The sequence below is a fragment of the Accipiter gentilis genome, chromosome 4 (genome assembly GCF_929443795.1).
Source record: "Accipiter gentilis chromosome 4, bAccGen1.1, whole genome shotgun sequence".
NCBI lineage: Eukaryota > Metazoa > Chordata > Aves > Accipitriformes > Accipitridae > Astur > Astur gentilis.
In genome coordinates this window covers 30,787,439-30,813,045 of record NC_064883.1, presented here as the reverse complement: position 1 = coordinate 30,813,045, position 25,607 = coordinate 30,787,439, and the positions used below count along the sequence as shown (strand labels likewise).

The window sequence follows — 25,607 nt, the reverse complement described above, 5'->3', positions numbered from 1 at the left end:
CTAAGGGCTTTCTCCTTGACACAGACCCAGACTTTAATCACAGAGCTTGGGTGAAGAGTAAATGAGCTGTTTAATCTGAAAAATTAAACCTCCTCATATACAGTGTCCAGCTATGCCAGCTAGACAGCAAGTATTTGACAGCAAACTGTTTATAGCCTACCTCTGCCAGGGGAACAATTTAAGTAGTATCAGAATAGGGTTTTTCCTGTCATGCTTCCCATTCCCAGACTTCTTTGTAAAGTCTGCAGAGATGCCAACATACCCCATTCTGACCTACATAGCAAACAACTGGGCTTGTGTTCCTGCTGTGTTATCACCAAAATGAATCATTGTCGCATCTCCTCAATGGCCTGGCAAGACGGAGAGTTTTCTGCCGGGAAGTGTCAGCTGAATCCCGCACCTACTGCTCTCATGACACCAACTGCATATTTTGTGTTTATCAGAGAAAAGAAAAACACGCAGCAGAAAAAGGCTTAGCTTTAAATTTTGCTCTTTGCCAGGACAAACATGGGAGCAAGTGAAGCACAACTCTGAAAGCTCTAGCTTATTAAACTCCAGGGAAGAAAAAAAAATCGGTTCATCAATCTTTTTTAAAAAACAGAATAAAGATGCTAGATAAAAATGTGTCATCCCCTGCCAACAACATAAATTGCACAAATCTGAGGAATAGAAATGGCCATGCTATAACATCATTGTCCGCTCCTTCTGTATCTGAGAAGAATTTTAGTGTTGTGTCCTGTTGTTATTGGAGTCAGGAGGATAAAAACTTGCCGGGAACGGGGCATGGGGATGACAAACCGTTCTTTGGTTTCTCAGGCTTCACAAGTCCCTGGGTTGGCTTGGCAATGAAAGGTCCCCACAGAATCAGAAAGATTAACTCCAAGGGAAGGCATCCCTACTGGGAGTGAGCAGCTGGCGGTAGTTAATATTTATAGTCTTCTCCTGTAATGGTGGGTGGGGTCTAAAAAAGTGTAGGAAATTTGGACTAGGTGTCTTTGAATCAAGACTACATTAACCTATGTGATCTGAAGCTTCACTCTCACCAGCATTTGGAGCATAAAATCCTATCACTTATGCCTAACTGCCACATACTTGTAACCCTATACATGTGGGATAAAATTTAATTAAGACAAACTGAGACACCCATATTCTCCCTTTATAATTTATGAGGATAAAAGGCAAGTTTTTTGCCAGGGCAGGGTTCAGGAACTTCACATATCCTGCTAGAAAAAATTCCTTCTCTCCCCATTAAGAGATATCTTTCAGAGTTTGTCAGACATCCAAAATATTATTTCTGCTCTCTTCATTAGAAACCATGTTTTGCAAGCGACAGAGACGTACTCTTCACAGACCACCATTTACTTAAACAAATTATTAATCATAAAGTGATGTCGGAATGCAAGACATGCTACATCTCCAACCATGACTCAACGGCACTTGGTTTGACCTTTGTTTTGTTTGGAAAATCCCCAAAGTTAAAAACCTCTGCTGGGTGAGTTGAAGCTGGCTGACAATCAGGTTGGCTTTCTCAGGGTTTTGTTTTCTTGCTTTTTTTTGGTGAGCTCTTTAGACATAGTTCCCTGGGCACTGAGGGGTTCAGAGATCAACAGTTCAAAACCATTGCTGTATGAAACGCATCCTCATTTCAGTATGCAACAAACCTCTGCCCGCACCTGAGGAAGGAAAGTGCCAGGTATTTTATTCTTTATCTCATCAAAGACTTCAACAGCACAATGGAACAGCAACTTACTGAACAAATACAGATATCTTTCACTTTAACTCCTAGAAGAAATATAAAATTAATCGCTGCAAAACATTTCAATGATTGAAAATACTGTGTACAGTAAAAAGGGGAACTAAAATCATACAGCCTAAGTGGGAGAAGTGTGAAAGTCTGTTGCTATCTGTAAGCATTTGCATTTTTAGGATAACTGAAAATGATAATATTCCACATTCTTAAGCCAACTGCAATGCAAACCCTTTTAAACATGGATTTTAGTGCAGAACTGTAATAGCTAAGGTCTTTAGTGTCTCAGCAAAACAGATCATGGTCATTTCAAAGAAGACCTTACTTTGCAAGCTCAGATATCAAGCAACTATAGCAAACCCTCTTTTGAAAGGTGTCCAAAGATAATTTTCAAAAGGAAGAAGTATGAATCACCTAAAGATCCACAGAACAATTCTCTATATTGTATTTTTGGAGTCACAAAATCTCTGACTCTCATTTCACAATGGAGTCAGTAATGCTTCTTTTTTATTTACTGCAGTGGCTAAATACTCACTTTCTCATGTATTGGATATTGTAATTTCCATTCAGTATGCTCTCCCAAATCCCATCCTTTATAAAAGTAGTGCACCACTGGGAGGACCACAGAAAATTAAGGGAGGAAAATTGGTTCAAAGAGACAAGGCAGTGTTCCTTGTTATTGCTGGATTGTTACATGTATTACTTTCCACTATATAATTATTTTTGATAATTAATCTAATAGTAATTAACACTTATCTAATTACTTGAAATATGAAGCCTTTATGTATTCTCCCAGCTCTTCTCACATCCTGAAAATCTCTAGCAATAGCTCCTAGAGAAGGACGTTAGAAAATGAAACTTAAGATGTAAATATTCATAAAGAATTTAAATAATACTGCTTTTCAACCTAACAATCCACCTTCTAACATATGTACCTTTTCTCTGCAGGAAAGCAGAGTTTTGCCTGTGTCCAACATGAGAAAAAGCAATACAGAATTATGGGAATTCTTCCATCCCGTGGAGTCAGCAACACAAATGGGAGGCTATGCCTTAGTAATTCGTGGGGCTTTTACCTCCCCCGTCAGGCTGCGAGGATAATACTTAGAAGACATATTCTGGGAGTTGTTCCATGCAAGATTCCTGTACGGGGCTGCACTGTTTACATTGACTACAAATCTGTATGCCCAAGAGAGCTCAGCATGGGAACAAAAACCTATCTCTGAAGTCTTCCTGTGAAACAAATTGAACATAGTTTTCCCCCTAACAACAGGGGAAATCAGAAATAATTCTGAAGGGTAAAGTGTCTCTCAAAAAATTTGAAGAGAACTTCTGCTTTCAGACTGTGTTAAATGAGTCTCTTAAATGAACAGACTTCCTAAAAATACATGCTCAGTATAGGTGAGGCCCATCAAGTCCAGCTAATTTATCTCTCTACAAGCCACAGAAAAGGCAGTATGGAGACTCAATCTACACAAGAAATTAAGCAGTTGAAAAAAGTTACATTGCAATGTGAGAGCCATGTTTTAAAAACTACCCATTTGTTGAATGCGGCTGTATTCACTGTTGCTCCACAAAATACTATGGACCAAATGAAATACTATTTTTTACAGATCAGATCAGATCAGATATGATGAAAAGACAATGGGGACAGGGAAAAGAAGCAAGAAGGTCCTGAAAAAGAAAGCAAAACAACCCTCTACTTAAAGAAAGTATGAGAAACAGGTCTGCAAAAGCAGTGGATCAAGACCTTCAACTAAGAGGATTTATGGAAGAAGAGATTTTATCTCCAGGCACAGGTTAGCCTTGTATAAATTCTAACCCTTGTTTTAAAGAAACTGACCCCAAATTACCCATGAGGTTTAGAAAAATTTTGTACTAGAAGAGAACCTTGTCTAATTTTGAGATAAGCAAGACACAGCATTTGGAAGAGAGAGCTTTCCAGTGAATAGGATGATTTCACTTTGAAAAACTTTCTAATTGTTGATTCATCAGATCTCCAGAGCAGCCTAGGCTGGAAATCCTAAACTTGCTTCAGTTGAACTTGGCATAGACCTTTAACTAGTTCGTTGGCAAAATTATTTAAACAAAGGTTGTCTATCTTTCCTTCTTCCAAAGGTACAAAATTGCATCAAGTAAAAACATAGCCCGTACCCCCCAGAGAGTATAAATGAAACTGAACTTAGAAATAAATCTGCAAGAACGAAGACGTTGTAAAGAACATTGTAAGAACAGGTTTCCTCAATGACCAGAGACCCAGCACGAGCATGGAGTGCAGCTACATTGCAGTCGAGAGCCCAACTTCTCTGGACCCAGAAGTAACAGTGCACCAGCAACATGCAAATCCAAGCTGCCAAGCTCTGCTGGGCAGCAGAGTCCTGTTCCACACTAGTGCATGTGTGGAAGCAACAAAGTCCTGGAGACGCTGTGTCTCTAGAACTTTGTTGCTTCAACACCTGCCCAAGTGTCTCTACGTGGTGTTATGTGCTTCTCTGCAGAAGCACCAGCACAGCTAAATCTAGCTCAGATGTTTCCACCATGCTCCCCTGCAGCAGCACAAATGTATTTTCTGCTGCTTGTCTGCAATGCCAATCTGGTACTCACGATCTCTTATTTTCCTGCAGATCCTTTTAGAAATTCATTTTTAGGCAGGATTTTAATGTCATGGGGACTTTGTAAGCTGGATGAGAGCAGTGGCCATATCAAGGGTTTCAGCTAGGAACAATAAGGGACGACAATTATAACCCACAGTTAAGTGAAGCAGCAGTGGACATGGATTGAGAGCAAAGGATACGGGGTGATGGGAACAAGAGGGACCTACTGAAAAATAAAAAAGGATAAACAGGTACCCACCCCAAATGTACAGATACAAATGTGTGGCAGTTTGGAGAACAAGCAGGAGGAACTAAAGCCCCTCATGCTGTTAGTACAGCACTGTTGGAATAACAGATATGGTGGAAATGCTCACGTGGTGGAAGCACTGTGAAGGATGAATACAAGCTCCTCAGGAAAGACAGGGAAGGAAGAAGGGAAGTCTTGGGGGGGCCTCTTCACATGAAGGACCAGCCAGAACATTTGTGATGGATGGTAGTCTGATTGGATTGTGCGTCAGGATCAGAAAAGAAGCCATTAAGAGTGACAAGGATGTGGCAGTGTATTACGGACCAGCCCATCAGGGTGATGAGGGCAGTGAAGCATTGAAACAGGTTGTCCGGAGAGGTTGTGCAGTCTCCATTCTTTGAGTTTTTCAAGGCCTGACTAGATAAAGCCCTGAGGAACCCGGTCTGATCTCACAGCTGATACTGCTTGAGGAGGCAGCTGGACTAGGTCCAGAGGTCTCTCCCAACCTGAATTATGCTGTGATCCAAAGAGTAAAGAACAGAATCCCAGGCAGGAACTGTAATTTTGAAATTGAGGCAGAGGAACAGAGCATCTACTACCAGCCAAGAAGTCTGTTTTGTGACTGTGTCTTAGCCATGAGCCTGACACAAAGATGCTTACCCAGCAGCCAACTGTAGACGAAGGTTGCAGATTCCCAGGAAGCCACAGAGGAATGATGGCACAGTGGCAGTTGCAGCAGAACCCATTCCTGCAACTAGTGAGCATCAAACATTTGTGGGGGGGGGGGAAATCCCTGGCAGCAAATGTTAACTTGAAGTTATTGTCCCAAAGAACTTTTTCTCAGGGCAAGGAACTTTTAAATGTTTCCGTTTCCCTAACCAGTTAAGAGCGAGGGAATGTGAGACTGCACTAAAAATATTGTCAGGGAGGGGAAGGGGCAGAAGGGGAAAAACGTGTTTAATTCACTGATGTTCCTCACACGTGGCCTCTCCAACAGTCCTACCCTACAACGTAGTCTATCAGCGCCAAGTCCAAGAAGCAACTAAAACTTACTGCCTCACTTTTGCAGAGACATTGTTTACGTGTTTTTGGACCATATGAACGAGCTCTTAAATCCACTGTCACCATAGTCCTTTGTTCACAAACATCCAACCCTTGTGTTTACTGACAGAACCATACTGCTGTTTCTAACCATCTTCAATGTGATAAGGCTGCTGCTCTCAGGAAATTATAATCACACCATTTCTCTTGATTTGCTAAATACACCGCCTCAAATCTTGGTCATCCTCTTCTCTGTCTGGTTCTCTTCACACAGGTGGCTTCAGTTCCACCAGTGTCACACAGCTCTTCTCCCAGACACAGCTCATGCTCTAGGGAAGCTTACGGTCAGCTCTCCACCCCCAGCTAGCAGCCTCCTCTATGAAAGCTGCCCATCGGGCTTATTTGTATCATCGATAGCTGCTCCTCAAAGTCTCTAGGCTTCACTCAGCAGCTGGCCTCCAGCTCCCTGGACTTGCAGACATCTGAAACAATCACTTGTGCATTTCCATTGCTACAACACTGCTTTTGGCTTCTTTCTTTTCAGAAATTGGCCTGCAGCCATGACAAGGGTTCAGAACTACTCCCCAAAGGGACAGGCAGTCTAAACAGAAAAGTGATGCTGAAAGACGCTGCATGTGCAATAACCATGTTCTGCCCTGCCTTTTAAGGAATACTAAGCAGCTTTAACGCCTATACACATTTACAAATAAAGCCTGTGCTTCAGGGTGGCACAACAGTAGAACCAAATTACAAAGTTTATTAGTATTTGACAAGTGTCCTGTGTCTATGTGTCAAAATTCTTATAAAATCTTTCCTATCTATGTCAGAGTGAACCACTGTGAATGTAATACAAGTAGGTCAGTTCTGCTGTATGCTCCTGTCCCTGATAAGCCATTTTCTTACTATTGCACTGCAGTATTACCCATTTTGTTTAGCTGGAAAAAAGAAAACTCACAAGTACTTGAGTACTGCCCTAATCTTCAAAAAGCTTCAAAGTCTATTGCTGGAGAAACAGCAGAAAATGTACCTCTAGGTTCTGTAAAGATTAAGGTAGCAATGGACTCCTTACAGCATCAGTGCCAAGCTTGCTATCAAAGGCTTTGGGTTAGCACCAATAACAAGTTACAATAAACTTCATACCAGCCTCCAAAAAGAAGTTCACACACCAGCACCAGGATTTAGGTACAAAACTAAGTCTGAAATTCAAGGCTCAGTCTTGAAGAAGTTCATATGAGAATTAATTCCTGTGACCAAGATAATGACTATGTGAGTCATTGTTCAAGAAAACATTTATAAATCAGAAATGGACACATATGAATATTATTTTAAATTCCAAATAAACTAATACAGAATTGATCTGTAAGAGGGTCTTTCCTGCCACTCAAGGTCCAACCCTTTAGTCTGCCAACTGCTGGAAAGTACTTTTCCTTGCCCAGTTTTTACAAGTACTTTGGAAGTATGCATTACTGCCCACAAGTATTTCCAACAAATAATATCTCAGGGAAAAGAGAAAACACACTTTTAAACTGTTCAGACTACACCATTAGAAATAAAGCCTACATAAAATCATATACCACTGCAACATTAAAGAATCTAAAAATACTGAAAATGAAACTGTAATCATAAACTTCAATGTTGCATCTGTACGATAATCTCTGAGTTACAGTAATTTCTTGTACAGAATTTCTGTTAAGAATATAGACAACAGTCTGTAGAGTTATTATCACTGTTGCCATTTAGTTTTCATGCACGAGTGGCTCTCAAACTGGACAGGTGGAATAGTCACAAATGTACCTGGAAAGTCTATCTGACATTTGCTTGCTCTCCATTTCCCTTTCTGACTTTCTTCCCTTCTCTCTCCCCCTTCCTCTGAAAACACTCTCTTTTGTGGCAGATGGACAGAGAATTCAATGCTTCTAAGTCCATCAGAAGCATCGATCCTCGCTGGGCCAACTGATCTGGAAGGGAGACTCACTGTTCTGCTGGATATCTTAAAAAACAAGGCAAGACTAGGAACAGGACTCCAGCATGATACATGATTCCCTATGGATCTCTGCAAGGGACAGATCCCTCTGCAAACGATAGTGAGAGGAAGGCTTTGGTGTTGCCTAGTAGGCAGCAACTTTGAGGAGAGTGATGAGGCAAGAAAGGCCTGCAGAAGCCCCTGCCTTAACCTGAAATACAAGTTCAAAGAGAAGTTGAAGGCAAAATGAGAAACGTGAGTGTATATACAAATGTGGGTAGTAACCCGTCCTACGGGTACAGAAAACAAAAGAGAGTTGACTGAAGAAATTTGAGATCAGGTGGTAAAGACAAGAGCAAAACCACTTTTCCAACACAAACCAGTTGCACTACCCTTGGAGAGCAATGCTTTATGAAACTGCAAACACTACTATCTAATTGCATTCTCTTTATTTTGTCTTGGCACTATCTACATGAATGAAAAACAACTGCAAAAATAGATACATGCACTTTGGTTTTACTGGCTTCCAGAACATGATTGGATTGGAAGCAACGGTTCTAATGTGTTCATATTCTTTCAAACTGTGGTTTCACTGAAAGGTGGTTGTTTTTTGAGCTTTTACTTAGCAGATCATTTTTATGTTAGTCAACAGAATTCCCAAAGGCTTTTTCCCATGCTGCTCCCGTCAGCCTTTTTTTTTTTTTTTAAAAGACTGCCCAACTGAAGGCTACTTTCAAAATGTATCTGTAAAACTTGCATTTGAATGCTCTTCATTCATAGAACAGATAGAAAAGTGAAGAGTAAGGAGGAGAAAAATGTACAGAAGGAAAGCAGACCTGTACAAAAAGCATCACAATGGAAAACAGAGGTCATTTGACTCTCCATTTCACCATAATAGAAATATTAAAAGCAATGTTCTTCGGACTGTGTGTGACATTCAATTCCTAGAACAGAATATCAGCTACTGTGTTTCTGTGCTGAAAGTCACTTTCCCACTGTTTTTTGTAGACTATTTGCATTAGTTAACCTTAAAGAGTCCAAGAGGCTTCTGATTGTTTCACTTCCTAGTCCTTTCACCCTATTCCTCATCTTGCTGGGACTACTTTTTCCAAATGGTACCAGTAAGGCTGCCAATCCCCAAGGCTCTTTATTGGTCATTTGCTGAGTTTTATCTTCCTTCTGTAAAATCCAGGCACTTTCTCTGGCCATAGCTACAAATTTCTCCAGCTGTGGCTGATTAACATTCTTGCTGATATTAAGGTCCTGTTCAAAGGGATTCCAGATATAAAGAGGAGTCGACTCAGGTTTATTTACTTCCTTTCCCTGCAGACAGCATAAAGAAAAAGCCAAAGTTGCATATGTGCATTACAGGCTGAGCAAATAACAATCACTTGAGTTGTTACATTAGCATTAAAAGTATTTTGACCTAGTAGAGAACTTTTTTGGGGAAAAAAAAAAATCATTATTAATCAAGTTAATTTTCCTGTCAGCCTGGCTGTAAGACTCCTGTTCTCTGAATCCTCTTAGTGGTGCTTTTCCTTGCCACATTCAGCTTAGATTTCCTTCAAGGCAAAGAACACACAACTACAGCTTAGCCTGTCCATTTGGCCATTCTCCCATTTGTTTTTCCACAAACCTCAGACCTCATTCATTGCAACCTCCTACTCCTATCTCCATTCATGTATGGGCAGCATAAGTGCGTCATATTAACCTGCATAGCCCAGTTTGATAAACTACTACAAGCACTTAAACTGTTCAAACCATTCCTCTCACAGTGCTCATTAAGAGCTACTATAATAAACCAAGATTACTGCCTTGGCTTAAATTCCTCCCAGTTCAGTCTGTCTTTTAAGTACAGAGCTATTCAGGTCATGGTCCACTTCTGGGCACTTGGTGTAGTAAAGACAAGTTGTTGACAACTACGTAGTTTGCTATATAAATGCACTTCCATCTCAGTGCGTATCAGTGCTACTTAGCTGACTTGCTCTGTATTATAGAACCTCTGCAAGCTTAGCATCAGAGTTTGTGCTTTCCAACATATCCAAGTAATGACACTGTACATTTTTTTAATGGTGCTGTAAGTGATTAGGCTCTGAGAGGAAAACTCTCTTCCTTCCCAGAAAGGATTCAATTTCTGGATACAAACAATTTAAATGTACTTTCTATATACAATACGACAGAAATTGTTGCTTAGCATATGTAGTTTGTCAAAACGGCAGACTGAGAAATTCAACTGATAATGATGAGAGATTAAAATTAATATACCTTTCGGAGATTTATGGAATTCTTTCTGAAATCAAAGTTTCCAAAGTATTCAAAAAAGTCACCCAACAATACATCTAAAAGAAAGAAAACAATAGCCATCAGTAACATTAAGCAAAAGTTTACTTTCGATATGCTCGTAACAATTAAAAAAAAAAAGTTAATGAAGATTTACCTACCAAGTGTTTCTGTATTTTTGGTAGGTTTAATCTTGCTTAAATCACTAACAAATGAGCAATCATATCCTCCAATTATATGCTTGTCTTTTTCATCTGAAACAAAAATCACAGGCATATTTTGAAGTGATAAACAAGAAAATACCATTGTATTTAATAAAATTCAGATGACTGAATTCAATGAATGCTACCATATTAAGTAAATCAAATTAGGAGTTCACAAGTGAACTTTCATGTTAACATTCAACTTAAGTGGTTAAAGATTTACAAGAAAATCTTTATGGAAAGATTGGACATGCAACAGAAAAGAAGCATGAGTAAATGGCATATTTTCAAAAGCCTACAAGAATAAGGTATACGACATCTTTGTAACTCTGAAGTTACTTCTTTTACATAACAAACCTGATATCTCTGCATACAGAGCTTTATCATACACTGAACAGCACAAACCTCTAAGATACCTGTATGGGGGTTTCAAAACAATCAGACCCAAAGTGTCCACCATATTTTTCTGAAAAACTTAAGAGAATTAGGAATATTCTCGTAAAATTTCAGGACAGGTGTTTTATGTATAAAAAGCCTATGGAATTCTGATGGAAAAGTTTAAACTGATTTTAAAGCAACTAACCACAGACCTTTTTCTCCAGTCAGAGCACTAAAGCTTCCAAGGAAACGTCAATAAGCAGAAAGCACAAGTGAGGAATCAAGAACTTGGGGTGTCATTCTCTACGCTTTCATAAGATTTACTGAAGATAATACAGCCTGAAAGCTATGTACGAAACTGCCAGAATAGCTTGTTTGCGAAGATACAAGAATTATTTGCAGATGGCCTGAACAGTCTCAAGGATATTACAAATTGTGAAGAAAAAATATAGCCTTTCTTTTAAACATTTGGTATCTATAAAACAATATACATCATACCAATCTGCACAAAATCCTTAACAACTGCAGAAACATCTGAGACCCTACAAGTCTTCTAAAATACAAAATACAAAATAAACAAAAAACAGCCATCATGAGAGAACTGAGCAAATAAATGACTTTTAATTATGTGAGGCATAGAACAAGCCTAACCCCTCTAAATAGAATTTAGAATTGTATTGAAAATGGATTTAGTTTGCCTTTAAAAATGCATTATTTTCATCAAAAATATACAAGTAAAACTTGTATATTCCCTCAAACTGAAGGCACACTTGATATGCATTAGCATTTAGAACATAAAGAAATTGCTTGGGTTTATTCATCACTTCAGAGAAAACAAATGTGAAAGTCACTTCAATAAACACAAAAACAGCTGTCCTTACCTGCCAGTTCTTTAAGTTGGTCTAGCGTTGGAATGATAGGTGGTGATCTCTTTTGCAGAAAAAACATGACCATCATGGTCAGAGAGAAGTTTGTAATCCACGTACCAGGAACACTATTTGTAAGTCCATGAACACGGGCCCAACATCGTACACTGAACACCAGCGCTCTTACACGGGAATCAAGACAGCCATAGATATATAAGAGTTCTGAACTTCTTATAGCAATACTGAAGAATAAAAATGAAAAGACATGTACATAATGAGAGAATTGTGAAGTACCAGATGCAGTGTTCGTTGTTCATCCCTAGAACGTCAGTTATAAGGGAAGAGGGTATCCATTTAAAAAAAAATTAAAAAAAAAAAAAATTCATGCATTTAAAAAAAAAATAGAAGAGAATGCCTGAAATTGTCCAGGATGAACTACCTTGTAGTTTTCCATAGTAAGAAGGACATAGTTATGAGTAAATAATAATAGTGCATTTGCACTGTTTCCTGTTTCCTTGTTCCACATCACAGTGGGGAAAAAAACCCAATCAACCACCATCAAGTACTCAAGAGTGAAACTGTGCAAAATCAAGGTGGAAAAACCTACACAGTTATCCACAGTTGCCTTTGAGGTACATCAGACAATATCTCTATCCTAATATATAATAAAATACAACTAGAACTTCTTTTACAATTTTTAGTCTGAAAAGTAATAGAATAATGCACTGAAAAATACATGAAGTCCAGAGACAAAATGAAATCTGCAAAACAAGCCAATTTGGTAATTTTCAAATGACTAATGTTTGGTCCTGGTGAAAAAACAACTATTCTGGAAGGATAAAAGCGTTCAGCTGGATCAGTTTTTAATATGCTTCATCTTATGGTCATACAAACTTTCATGTAGTGTACAATTGGAAAGGCAATAAAAAACAGAAAAAAAAATGGAAGCAAGGTGTGAGAGCAAAATTTACCTTGGGGTCAGTTTTAGTTTAAAGTGCTTGTTGAACTACAGCTGCAGGAGTGTTTACTCCCAATCTTTCACTGAATTCCTCTAAAAATCCACCATGGCATTTTGGGGAAATCTACTATGTCTAGGTTTTGTAACACCTGGGCTTCTAAAATTTCAACTGTGAAGTGCTTCCTTCTGTCCACAGAGGTCTGTTATTACTCCAAATGATAACAAGACAACACGCACAGTCCCAACCAGCCAAACTGTCAGCAGAGAATTACAAGGAGGTTTGCACAGAACTGCATGCTGACTTTCACTGTGGCTGCATATACGAAAGTAATTTTAATGTAAGACATTTGTTCAGTACTGCCTTAACAACTCCTGCGTATTCTGAAACAGAATTTTGGGTAATTCAGAAAATTCAGTCTAGGATCTGACTGTATCTTTTGTAGACAAATCACAAAATCTGCACTAAAAGTCACACCAAAAGTATTCTGAAAGATAATCACTCATATTTTACTATTCTCTAACAACAATGAAAAGGGTTAGTAACTCATTTTTAATTATGTACCCTTATGCCAGGGCTACTGATGTATACTGGATTGAGGTGGGTATTTCTTAATAAAATACGTGACAGCAAAACAAATTATATGCTTTACTATCAACCAAATGAGAGCAAGCCAGAAGAGGAAAATTAGATGCAGAGAGGTATTTCTAAGAAGCCTGCTCCCTCTATTGGGCACTGCTGTGAAAGGTCCTAAATGACAGTAACACTTTAGACTGCCGTTTTCTGATGCAGTGAGTTAATTTAGCATTCAAGATACCTTGCCAGCAAACAGGTGTATGCAGGCCCTTAAAGAAGAAAAAAAGGACACCAAAATAACTAGAAGCCCAATCACTAAAAACTAACACAATGGAGCTCCTTAATCTGAAAAGCAATCAAAAAAAGGCTGTGCATATATCCATATACATGAAGGGAAGTAATGACCATTGAATGCTGCCTTCTTTCAATTCCTTGTAAGCCAACCTTATTGTATAAAGTGGTTTTCAAGTCTTCAGTTTCAGCTAGCAAGTATGTCCTATGCTGGAGAAGGAGATGTTAAGCACATTAAAACCAAAGCTCCAGAAGTCAAAAATATCGTTTTTACTTTCAGAGCCTGCACTCACATTTGTCAAAAACACAGCAACAGTTTTCATTACAGGTTTTCAAGAACGTAAGTACATTAGTATGCTTCCTAAACTTTTTAAAACCAGCTCTCACCTGTTGCTCACTGAGAGATCACACTGGAATCCTGTTGGCTGATGGGAAAATTTCACCAGTGGGCAGCGAGCATTGAGTATCTTCTGTACGCTCACACATCCAGGACCAAAATTGTCAAGGCAATCACCAATCACAGAAAGAATTTTCTGAGTTGCTAATCTTTCAGATGGTAATCTTTTCATCTGATACTCCATTTCGAAGGGACCTTTTTTCTAACACAAAATTTTGAAAATAAACTGTTAGGTCTGGAACCAAAGATACGTTTAAGAATACTTCTGAAAGACCAATTTGCAAAGGAGTCTGTACAATGAGAGACTGAAAGACAAGAATTATTCAAAGCAGCCCACAGAACTTAAAAAGGTAAAAACATATTGCTTTCTCTTTTATCTTCTTTTCCAGTGATTCAATTTTTCCAGGTTAATAGTGATCAACTTACTGTAAAGTTACTTGTTCAGATGAGCGTGTAATAATACTACATCTCACTATTGACTACAACAGGTAATTCTGGAATTCCCGAGAGAGGATATATGGTCTGACTGAAAAGAGGAGCATACAGCTAAATTGAAAAGTAAGAGGGGCAAAACACAACCAAACCACCATTAATTTCAAACCACCAGTAATTCCATTTCAAATCCTCAAAGAACAATGTGTTATTAGTGAATCAAGTAGCAGTGTAAAGGAAAATGTCTTTTTCATTTAAAAAAACTTAAAAATTTTAGCATGCAAATTACTTAATCCTTCAAAATGAAGGTAAGTTTCCGTAAGACTTAAAATAATCAATTCACATCAGACATGTTTTTTCTGACAAATAAAAAAAAAAAATGTGGAGATGTATTTTGACACATCAGACATGCATTTTCCTGTAGGCCTTCGTATTTTAAATTGTCATATTTGTAGTTTATACCTCAATAAAATAACTTTACACCTATGAAATCTCTGTTCTTTTTACAGTCTCTCTATATTTTTAAGCCTCACCTAATTTTGCTTGTTAATGCAATACCTGATGCTGACTTACCCTCCCCTTGGAACATGTCATGGGTGAATGCTGTCGTGGTTTAACCCCTGCCAGCAACTAAGCACCACACAGCCACTCGCTTGTGAGTCAAGTTAAGGACAGGGAGAGATCACTCAACCAATTACTGTCACGGGCAAAACAGACCTGACTTGGGGAAAATAAACTTAATTTATTGTCAATCAAACCAGAGTAGGGTAATGAGAAATAAAACCAAATCTTAAAACACCTTCTCCCACCTCTCCCTTCTTCCCAGGCACACCTTCACTCCCAAATTCTCTGCCTACCCCCACCCAGCGGTGCAGGGGGATGGGGAATGGGGGTTACGGTCAGTTCATCACACCTTGTCTCTGCTTCTCCTTCCTCCTCAGGGCGAGGACTCCTCACACTCTTCCCCTGCTCCAGCGTGGGGTCCCTCACACAGGAGACAGTCCTCCGTGAACTTCTCCAACATGGGTACTTCCCACAGGCTGCAGTTCTTCATGAACTGCTCCACCATGGGTCACTTCCACAGCGTGCAGTCCTTCAGGAGCACACTGCTCCAGCGTGGGTCCCCCGTGGGGTCACAAGTCCTGCCAGAAAACCTGCTCCAGCATGGACTCCTCTCTCCATGGGTCCACGATCCTGCCAGGAGCCTGCTCCAGTGCATGCTTCCCACAAGGTCACAGCCTCTTCGGGCATCCACCTGCTCCGGCGTGGGGTCCTCCATGGGCTGCAGGTAGAGATCTGCTCCACTGTGGACCTCCGCGGACTGCAAGGGGACAGCCTGCCTCACCATGGTCTTCTAGAGAATCTCTGCCCCGGTGCTTGGAGCACCTCCTCCCCCTCCTTCTTCACTGACCCTGGGGTCTGCAGGGCTGTTTCTCTTGCATGTTCTCACTCCTCTCTCTGGCTGCAGTTACTGTGCCCCAGCAACTTTTTCTCCCTTCTTAAATATGTGATCCCAGAGGTGCTACCGCTGTCGCTGATGGGCTCAGCCTTAGCCAGCAGCGGGTCCATCTTGGAGCCGGCTGGCATTGGCTCTGTCGGGCATAGGGGAAGCTTCGAGCAGCTTCTCACACAAGCCACCCTGTACTTGCCATGCAAACCCAATACAATGCATACTATACAAACAGCATTATGAAGTGACCTAACCAGTCCTCTGAGACACAGAGCAAGTTACTTTTGTCATCACCAGGTTAGTGCAAAGAAAATTTGCACTCACAGACAGGTGAAACAATCCAGAACTTATGGACCTTGCAACCTTTCACACAAACTCACTTTAGGTGCTGAAATTCTGAGTTGCTCTGGCAATCAATGAGGTGACTGTTCCTGCTCTCCTCTTGCCAACAGTTCTCCAGGCAGCATGTGTGCTTGAACATACCAGAACAGAGGTCCCTAATCCCATTTGGCTGTGTAGCTGCATGCTACAGCAGGGCTGGCTCAAAGTGAAAGGAGCCTATAACTATCAACATTGAGGTAGGTAACAGGAAAGAAAAAGACAGGGACTCGGCCAACATGTAGGTGTGCTTAGTGTCTGGACCTTTATGTTTGCGACAAAAATCACAATGTGCCTTACCAGACAGCAGGTCAAGATCTCTCAAAAGCTGGATGAAGACTTTTTTGTAATGATAAAACAGACACTCTTAATAGTTGATCGGACCTTCAGATGAATTCTGTGAGAAGACACCACAAGGTGTCCTCATGTTGGACAGAGACAGTTCCAGCCAGCTCCAAGACGGACCAGCCACTGGCCAAAGCTGAGCCCATCAGTGACGCTGGTGGCACCTCTGTGATAACATACTTAAGAAAGGGTAAAAAATGCTGTGCAGCAGCTGGGAGAGTGAGAAAAATATGAGAGAAACAACCCTGCAGACACCAAGGTCAGTGAAGAAGGAAGAGGAGGAGGTGCTCCAGGCACCAGAGCAGAGATTCCCTAGAAGACCATGGTGTTGCATGTTGTCCTCCTGCAGCCCATGGAGGACCACAGTGGAGCAGATACCCACCCTGCAGCCCATGGAGGACTCCATACCAGAGCCGGTGGATATACCCTGAAGAAAGCTGCAGACTGTGAAGGGCTCACACAGGAGCAGGCTCCTGGCGGGAGCTGCAGGCCATGGAGAGGAGCAGCTTTTCTGGCAGGACCTGTGACCCCATGGGGAACCGACACTGGAGCAGTCCATTCCTGAAGGACTGTACCCCATGGGAAGGACCCATGCTGGAGCAGTTCTTGGAAGAGCTGCAGCCCGTGGCAGAGACCCCATGCTGGAGCAGTGAAACAGCATGAGGAGGAAGGAACAGCAGAGATGAAGCATTATGAACTGACCACAACCCCCATTCCCCATCCCTCTCTGCTGCTTGGTGGAAGAAGGTGGAAGCATTGGGAGTGAAGTTAAGCCTGGGAAGAAGCGGGCATGATGGGAAAGTGGTTTTAATTTTGGTTTGTTTTTTTTTTTTATTTCTCACTATCCTAATCTGGCAATAAATTAAAATAATCTTCTCCAAGTTGAGTCTGTTTTGCCTGTGATGGTAATCAGTAAGTGATCTCCCTGTCTTTATCTCGACCCATGAGCTTTTTCATCTTATTTTCTCCCTTTCCTGCTGAGGAGGGGGGAGTGAGAGAACAACAGGGAAGGCAGCTGGAGGTCAGCCAAGGTTAACCCACCACACCTACAAAGCACAAAGGTCTCTACGTGGTGGCACCTTAGTCTCCCATTTTGACTATGCTTGAATCAAGACACAAGAGTTGCAATAATGATTTTTACATTTCTTTACAGGACAATGCTCTAAGGTACCTTATTTTGGTACATGCTTTCACATTGATGTAGCAGATGCACCTGTGTTTTAACACTCCAAAATTTCAACAAAACCAACAAGATCATCATCTTTAGTGTGTAAAGACTGTGCTTGCAAGCAAGACAAAAGCCTCACGACACCACACAGAGTTTTAAATGTGCCATGCAGCCTATTAACCTATCATGTAACCTGAAGACACACATTAACCTAGTATCCCTCCTGGCTTTTGCTGCAGCATCCCCATAGTAGTAAGTCTGTCAACCATCCACAAGTAATTACAACTGCTAGTAAACCCATCGCCAAATAACTCTAAAGTTTACAACAGAACTTCTATTTCTACAGAGAATGAATACTAAAGAAAACAGCTAGTTACAAAACATGCTTTGAAAATAGACATTTTATACTTGAAAGATTCTTCCCTCAAAATTTAAGAGGCAACTTTACTGTTAAAACATAAATGGTTCCTAGATTTTAACACTTCCCACACATGCACGATGATCCTACCCTTCAGCAGACACATTTGCTTTCCTTGTGTTTGATCACCGCAATAATACTAAAAACTATGTATGTTTGAAGGGATATTTCTTTAAAAGTAATGTATATGGCAATATACAAATTGTATGGAAAAGCTGAGTGAATTTTCAAATCTTCAAAAGCTTAAGCCCATTGCCTTTTTTTTTTCTTAAGGAAAACAGTTATTTTTTCCCAAACTATCTGTCACCATACAAATAAAAAGAAAAGTTTTCAAAAAGCCAGAATCACTTACTTAATTACCTATTCAGAATCCATGAAGAATCCCAACTTCTCCACAGGGCATTTCTGATCCAGCTCTCCCTTCTTCCTATCCTGATTCTCATGTCTCTCTTTCATATTTTGTTCTCTAATCTGAAAGGATATTTACACTGCCCACAGCCAAAAAACAGCAGCAAGAGATAAGATCCTTCCAAAAAAGCCTTGTCTAGTCCTTTCCCATTCTTAATGCCTACACGCACAAGGACGGGGACACAACCTACTCTAAATAACAGCTAAAATTTGAAGCTGCCCAAATACCAACACTAAACATGTGAACTTGGTTAAATAGTGTAGATTTCTGATTCATAGTATGGGTAAAGACATGATTAAGATGAAATTTAATAAGTGCATTGAAAAAGGCAATACTGTTGAGCAAATACTGCTTACTGGCAGTCTTGTAACCCTCCAGCTTCTCGAGGTAGTGATGCAAATTCTGTACTTTGGTCAGCAAATTCAAGTGAGTGTATTTCAATTTCAAGCCTCTACACCTGCTTAGTAATCACCACTTGTCTTGGTGCTTACTATTGTATTATCAATGAGGCATTCAAATAATTATGAAGTATCTTATGGAAAGTCTGACACTGAAAGTATCTGCATTATTGATATGGCTCAGTTCCTGTTTTGCTCCTGCGTCCTGGTCCCCAAAATGTCTACAGGTTCCTTTCAGGAGTAAGTTAATTAATTCCCTTCAGCTCTTGAAACTAAGGAAAAGAACCTGACAACCCTCCCAAAATGCACATGCACACACACACACACAAAATTACTATGCTTTAGAACATGGAAGACCCTAACAAGCTTTAAAACAGCAGGGATGAAGCCCAGCAGCTCGAGAGAAGAAAACACAACAGTAGGATGGGAAGGTCTGACATTGCCGAATCAATTTCGGAGGATGAAGGGGTTTTTTCACAGTGAAATTCACCCTAACAGTATGAAGTCTATGTCAACACCAAATCATTTTCTTCCTATTGCAAGGAAGATCTCTTTCATGTCACATCAAGCTTTTAAAAGTCTTCAAATACAAATGTTCAAATAAACTCATTCACAGTCTATTGTATGAACTCATGTAAAACCTAGGTATAAATAAACTGATTCCTGTGTGTGAAACAGCAAATGAACTGCCCTGTTGGAAGAAATCCAACAGACTGAAGATGCACAGCATAATCTTACCATTTTTGTAGCATGCTTTTGTGTATCATGGAAGTCCAGAAACATGTCCACATCACATCCCAATTTGCCAAAGGTGTTGACTGAAGAGCCAAATGGCTTTACCGTGCTGTCTGGAAAATACGCACGTGTGAAATCCCGAACCAGAGAACAGGCCAGAAATCGGAGCTTGATATTTTCTTCTGTAAGCTGATACTCATTCAGTAGAATGTACATCTGACTGCTTATCTAGTTAAGAAAATAAACATTGTAAAAATGCAATGACACACCTTCTATCTATTAATATGTATTTTCAACTACTAAATATCACTGCAATTAGAAGATTTTTTTTTTTATCTCAAACAGGTTTATTTCACACACAAAAAATTATTTTGACAACTAAAATTAGTAATTTCATCTATTTGTTTCAATGTAGGAGAACAATTCACACAAAATTCTAACAGGGGTTACTTTTTTTTTTAATAGAAATAAATCGCTTTATAAGTTGCACATGACCACTTGCAAATCTGAAATGGACATTGATCATTTTTAATTGAGAGAGATCTAGAAACCTCTACTTACACTGTCTGCATGACAAAGCTTTTCAGTAAGCTCTTTCACTGGAATGTGAGACTGAGGAGAGAGGTGAACTGGTGTCTCTTCAGCAGCTTGACTCACTGGGTTTTTCAGCGTGAAAGTAAAAAGTCTAGATTTAAATGGGACAACGTGATGCTGTGCAGCACTTGGGATTCCAATAGCGTCCTGCAATGAGGCTATACTGTTTTTTTCCGAAAATTCTATTAAAGCATGGATACCCTAAAACATTAAGAATGGAAATAGACAGGGTTAGATAAATGCATACAAGCCTTGAACTGATGGTACTGCTATTATTCAGATGTTCCTGAGAGTATTGAGACAGTTTAATATGACAGTCCTGAAGCTGAATGCTAGGTTCTGTACCTCAAGACTCTTCAGACACTTTTTCACAAGAGGTCAAAAATATTTAAGATATGCTATTCTTGGCAGTAAGCACTCAACATAAAAGTTCTAAAAGCTATTTATCTTCACAACCGTAATGCTCAAGAAACACATAAAAAAAGAGTTAGCTCTATTGTTAGAATAATAAACAGTGCTATGTCAAAGTTTCAAAGATTTAGTGCAAAACAGTTTGCTAACTATCCCTTAGAGGTGTTCCTTAACTGACTTATGAATAAAAATCTGTTGCTCAGCAACTTGTAAACATTAACAAAGATAAAAACTAATTTAATATACTAAGTATATATAATTTGCTTAACTTGCATGTATGAGGCCTTGACCAAATGCTGGTATTTCTTTTTGTCTAAGTCTAGATTTTAGTTTACAGTGTTAATTACTTACACGGTTTTCAAAAAAGAAATGACTCTCAATATTTCCATGACTAGATAAATACTGCAATAACTTTTTTTCGTTAAGTTTTGGTGGGCACTTAATTAAAACAGTCCGTTCTGCTTGCTCTGATCGTTCTGTTTGGACCTCAGCAAATGTCTTCTTTCTAGTATTGACTTCAGCATCTGTGAGAAGAAATGAGCATCAAGGCTTTTCTATATAAACAGAAAGATTTTAGTATACTTAATCTCTTCCTCTGGGTTGAACAAAGGCTTGTCCTGGCTCTCTGAGAGGGTTACAGCAAAAGAGAAAACAATCAAGAATGAATGAAAGACACAAACATAAGTGTATTTCTCTCACAAATGCATACATTTGTAAGGAATAGGAAATGTACGAAGAAAACAACACTGACTCCTCTTGATGCCACAGGAAGCTTAATGATACAAGGAATCTTTGCTCTTCTTTGATTTGCTGTTCACCATCAAAAAACTCAGCACACACAGTCAGACTCATACATACGAGTCTGGAAATACCAGTGAGGGTGTGAGGCAGAGCTAGCTACACTGAAAAGATAATCTCTCTCAGCTACCACAAAACCAGCACTTTCACCTTCGGAACAATTCAACACTTGCTTATTTTTACAACTCATCGCCTTCTTTTACAGTAAACTCCTACTCAAAGTTTTCATTTAATACTATACTTTCATCTACACTACTACAGTAAACCCACAGATCAGTCATATCTCACCATACTACTGGCAATCTATATTGTTGCTGACAGCCTACAGAATTAACATGGAAATGAGACATGCTGGAACATCCAGAAACACAGAAGCTTTTTTCTCGATTGCACACAGGCAAAGGGGCCATGCCCCAAATTTGAAATCATAATCTCTTCCTTGCATAAGTCTCAAACTATTCCATTGACCACATCACATTACCAGAGCCTGTGAAACTGCTACTTGTTAATACTGCCATTTGTAATTCAGTTTGGGAAGCTGGATAACATGCAGTTATTTCTCTGCAGCTACCATCTGCTACAGAAAGGTTCAAGAGAGCTCTTTATTCTATGTTTTTATTTTGAGGAACCCACGAGATATTACGGCCTCAAGAAAATCTTAACTATCATCTAATGACACTTGTTAGTATTTATTTTTATTTTTAAGCAATCTTTTGTTTTACAAAGTTTACTGAGCTCTCACACAGGCTTGTAAATAATAACCAAAGTAGTTGTTTCAATAGCTTGTTTTATATAGCATTTTTCATCAGGAGACCAAAGAAGCCCTTTATGAAGATGATAAATATCCTATTTTCCATAGGGGCAGAGAAGTGTGAAGTGACTGAGATGCAGAAAGGACAAGTCCCATGGACAAGTGACACAATCAGGAGATGAACCCAGATTTTCTCACTCCCACAGCTCTCTGCATTAAGCCAGAGTGGCTCTGTAATTCTTGCCCGATTTCCTACCCATACATGCTCAGTTACTACACCAAAAGATGTGCTCTAACATCTCTTCTCAGCTCTGCTGTCATTTGCACAGTCTGAGCATAGCACAGATGCAGATGATTGCATCCAAATGGTGGTTGTAAGCATTTTTAAACGCATGAGAGGCTGTACGCTTTGCTTTCTTCTCCTGTTCCATTCAACATTTCCAGTTAGTGACAGAGTTTCACAGTTATTTTAAACAGGTATACACCAGCACTGCTGCTGGAAGAAACAGCCCCATCTTCCAAACGGTGCTCGTACATATTCTAATGCTGCCCTCTGCATGCTGATGCTAATGTGAGCATTCGCAGTCATGTAGCAAACCAGGTAAGACTAATGATCAAATTTATACACCAAAACAAGAATGATTAGCCGAAATCTGGAATTGTTCCTGAATCGAATTTGCCCCATGTTTGTTTGTACAAGGATGTGAACAGCAAAGGTTTCGTGAAACCGATAATACGGCCTGATCTTCTCCCCTCTTTTAAAAAAGGTTGCTATCTAATGTTTCCCAAGCACTGAAACATGAACCTAAGTAGAAGCACAGGCCTCAGGCTCACAAACGCATGGACTGCAAGTTACACGCTACATCCAAGTTACAGCGCGTCAACAGCGTACAGTCCTCGCTAGTTCTTGGCTTCTCCTAAAGACACGGCATCAAACGTTCCCTGTGCCTTTTCAAGGGCGTCTCTCGGGAATAACCACCGTCGCTTCATCTGCCTCCACCTGACACCGGCGTTTAATAAACCAAGTCCTACACAACGACAGCGCATTCCGGCCTCCTGGACCGCTCCCTGGCGCCTCGGCCGGGAGAGCACAGGCCGACCCTGCTGCCGCCGGGAGGACCCCGGCGGCGGCTCCCCGGGCCCTGAGGAGCTCCTCACGCCCGGGACGCCGGTAATGCCCTGGCGCCGCTCCCGGAGCCGAACCGCCGGCCGCAAACAGGGCAGGCGGCCGCTCCACAGCCCAGGCCCTCGCCTGACCTCGTCGTCCCCACCACCGCCCCCCGGGAGAGACAGCCGGGCCGCCCCGGTCCCACACGGCAGCCAGGCCCCGAGGGGAACGCGGCGCGGCCCGGCGACCCCTACCTTCGCCCGCCTCCTCGGCGCCGGCTGCCTGCGGGGCCCGCTGCACCGCGGCGCCGGAGGAGCCGAGGCGGGCCTGCCCGCGGGCCGCGCAGCCGCCGGCCGCCGCCGCCGGGCCGGGGAGGCGGAGGCGGCCCCGCAGCAGGGACAGCGCCCGCCCGCCCGCGCGGTGCGCCATTACCGGCCAGCGCCGCGCCCGCAGCAGCCTCTGCGCAGGCGCCGGCCGCCTCGCTCGACGGCGGCCGGCGCGGCTCAGCCTTCCTCCGTCTCGGCGCGGAGCGGCTCCCGGCGTACCGGGCCGCCCGTGGGTTGCCGGCGCGACGTTTCCCGCGCCGGGAAGGGCTGTTGCTGCCGCCGAGGCGTGCGGGAGCGGGCAGCTGCCTGGTCTGGCACGAGGGAGCAAACCTAACTGGCCGGGCCCGGCCCAGGGCGTGTGGGTGCGGGCAGCTGCCCGTTCCAGGCAGAGGGAACGAGCTGAGGTTGCCAGGCCGGTCCGAGGCGTGGGGGCGCGGGCAGCTGCCTCCCCTGTGTGAGGAAGCGCACGGCGGCCTAGGCCTCCTGCGTGCCCAGCTGCCGGGGCCTGCGGTCACCCCCGGCATGAGCCCCCCCAGCCGAGGGCGGGAGGGTGAAGGCGGGCGCGGAGGTGAACCCGAAGGGGCCGATGGCCAAGATGGCGGGGGCCGAATGCGGGTTTTGGCAGACTGGCTAGTGAAGAAGGGGAAGTAAAACGTTTGCCTGGTCCCATGCCAGGGATGGGAAAGCAGAGTTACTGTAGCGAAGGCAGCGGGGTCAGAAAGGCAGCGGTTGGGGCACGGAGCTGCAGGGGGCCTACAGCACGGTTCCCCAGGTATGGGCTGAAGACGTCTCTTTCTTGAGTATTTAAAACCAAGTCATTTGTGTAAAACTTGTGGGCGCATCTGTAGCGTGTGTTAGGGGCCAGGTGGCTGCTTTGTGCGTTAGCAGGTCTTCACTACAGAGCCATACTCTTGGTAGCCTAGTAAGTCAGGGTCTGCAAGTAGTTGCTGTGACCTAATTATCTTGGGTTTGTATCCCAGGATGATCCTAAAGACAGAGAGTAGATTGCTTTTAAAATACTGCATTTCAGTCTATATCCTACGTACGCGTGCCATGGAGCAGAAACTCGTGTTTCCTCCATCTCTCCATGGTGACTTTCTGCTGGAATCCTATGACTTTCCTTCCTAAATTCATTGATGTGGATAGAGAGAAACTCCTCCTCTTTTACCCTTTGATGCTGCTCTAAAAGAGGAAAATGGTTTCATTAAAATTAATTGTGGGTTTAGGAAAACTAATAACCCAAGCAAGTTCGTGAAAGAGGGTGCCTAAGGTATCCTAGCGTGAGAGCTGCTGCGTGTTAAGGATGTGTTGTTACCCAGCCTTAACCTCCCACTTTCAAGGTGTTGCCAATTCCGCCCTCTCCTAGCCCCGGCCTCTCTCCATTTTACCTACCTGTCCCGTGGCCTACCTTCTTCCTCAATCCATTTCCTTCCTCAGTTTTTTCTTCCTTTAATCATCTTCAACTTTCTTGCATTTTTTCACTGATGTTTCTTAGCAAATGCTAGTGCAGTTGTAGTAGCACAATTGAACAAGGTCAGACTCAAGAAAGAAGACACTTCTTTATGGAGGTTTGGCAATGTATTTATCATCTGTATATTTTGGAGAAGAAACAATGTGCAAACAGCTTAATCCTGCTAGCATTGTTCCACATACTAAGTTATGATGCTAAGGAAAACAAAATCAGGTAGTGAGTCTGTCTGAGTCCCCGCACATTTCAGAACGTTGTTTGTGCCATGCTTTGGACAGTTGTGAACAACGTGGTAGGGATGGCAGACGTATAACCTTTAAACAAGGGAGTCAGTATGTCTGGATAATATAAACAGAAAAGGAGTTGTATGTACTGATAACAAACACTGAGGCCTAAGGTGGGTGTTTGTCCTGAAACTTTATAGTGAAAGTTTTGCCATTGACTTCGGTAAGCAAATAGTCATTATAGTGCAGATAATAAACAGAAAATACAGCTCATGAGCTCATGTCTGGTGAGACCTTGAGACAGGTTCAACTCATCAGCTCCTAGTGCTGCGGCAACTGGTTTTGGTGATGGAGAGGTGCTGCTTCTCTCCTTAAAAACTCATTCACTGAAGAGGAAGCTATTGGGCAGCACGGTCCCGCGTGAGTTCCTGCCTTTTGGGTGAGAAATAAAACGTAGCCCTGCCCCATTTTAGCAACTGCCAAACTCGCGCTACTGTCTCCCGGAGTACTTTAGTCCTACTGCCACTAACGAATCCTTCACGTTGTTGCCCTAAATTCCACCAGAGTTTCAGCTTAAGTTTTTTTTTTTTTCCAGACAACGCTTAAACTAAGCGTGTGTCGGAAGCTGCCGGCAGCCCCCCCTAGATGCGCCTGGGAA

The 25,607-nt window shown here is 41.8% G+C and overlaps 1 protein-coding gene across 2 annotated transcripts; it reads right to left on the bottom strand.

Annotated features, from left to right (window-relative positions):
• Nucleotides 1–1,682: 1,682 nt before the first annotated feature.
• On the bottom strand, nt 1,683–23,360 carry MTPAP (mitochondrial poly(A) polymerase). Of its 2 annotated transcripts, XM_049798239.1 has the most exons (9): nt 23,186–23,360; nt 20,626–20,798; nt 19,831–20,064; nt 19,273–19,497; nt 13,527–13,738; nt 11,332–11,558; nt 10,031–10,123; nt 9,855–9,928; nt 1,683–8,912 (listed from the first exon to the last, which is right to left on the bottom strand). In XM_049798239.1, the coding sequence occupies exons 1-9, from the start codon at nt 23,358–23,360 to the stop codon at nt 8,574–8,576; spliced, it is 1,752 nt and encodes a 583-aa protein (XP_049654196.1). In that variant the 3' UTR covers nt 1,683–8,573. The 2 variants fall into 2 exon arrangements, with proteins under 2 accessions (XP_049654196.1, XP_049654197.1); XM_049798240.1 differs by lacking the exon at nt 23,186–23,360 and having other exon boundaries at nt 3,355–8,912; nt 20,628–23,109.
• Nucleotides 23,361–25,607: the final 2,247 nt, after the last annotated feature.

What these genes read in the sequence shown, in the direction of transcription:
- MTPAP (XM_049798239.1), bottom strand. Translation starts at nt 23,360, where the DNA reads ATGGCGCACCGCGCGGGCGGGCGGGCGCTGTCCCTGCTGCGGGGCCGC. An exon ending in CCAACTTAAAGAACTGGCAG is followed by an intron (nt 10,124 to 11,331) that starts GTAAGGACAGCT and finishes TTTTTGTTTCAG; the next exon opens with ATGAAAAAGACAAGCATATA. An exon ending in ATTCCATAAATCTCCGAAAG is followed by an intron (nt 8,913 to 9,854) that starts GTATATTAATTT and finishes TGCTGTCTGCAG; the next exon opens with GGAAAGGAAGTAAATAAACC.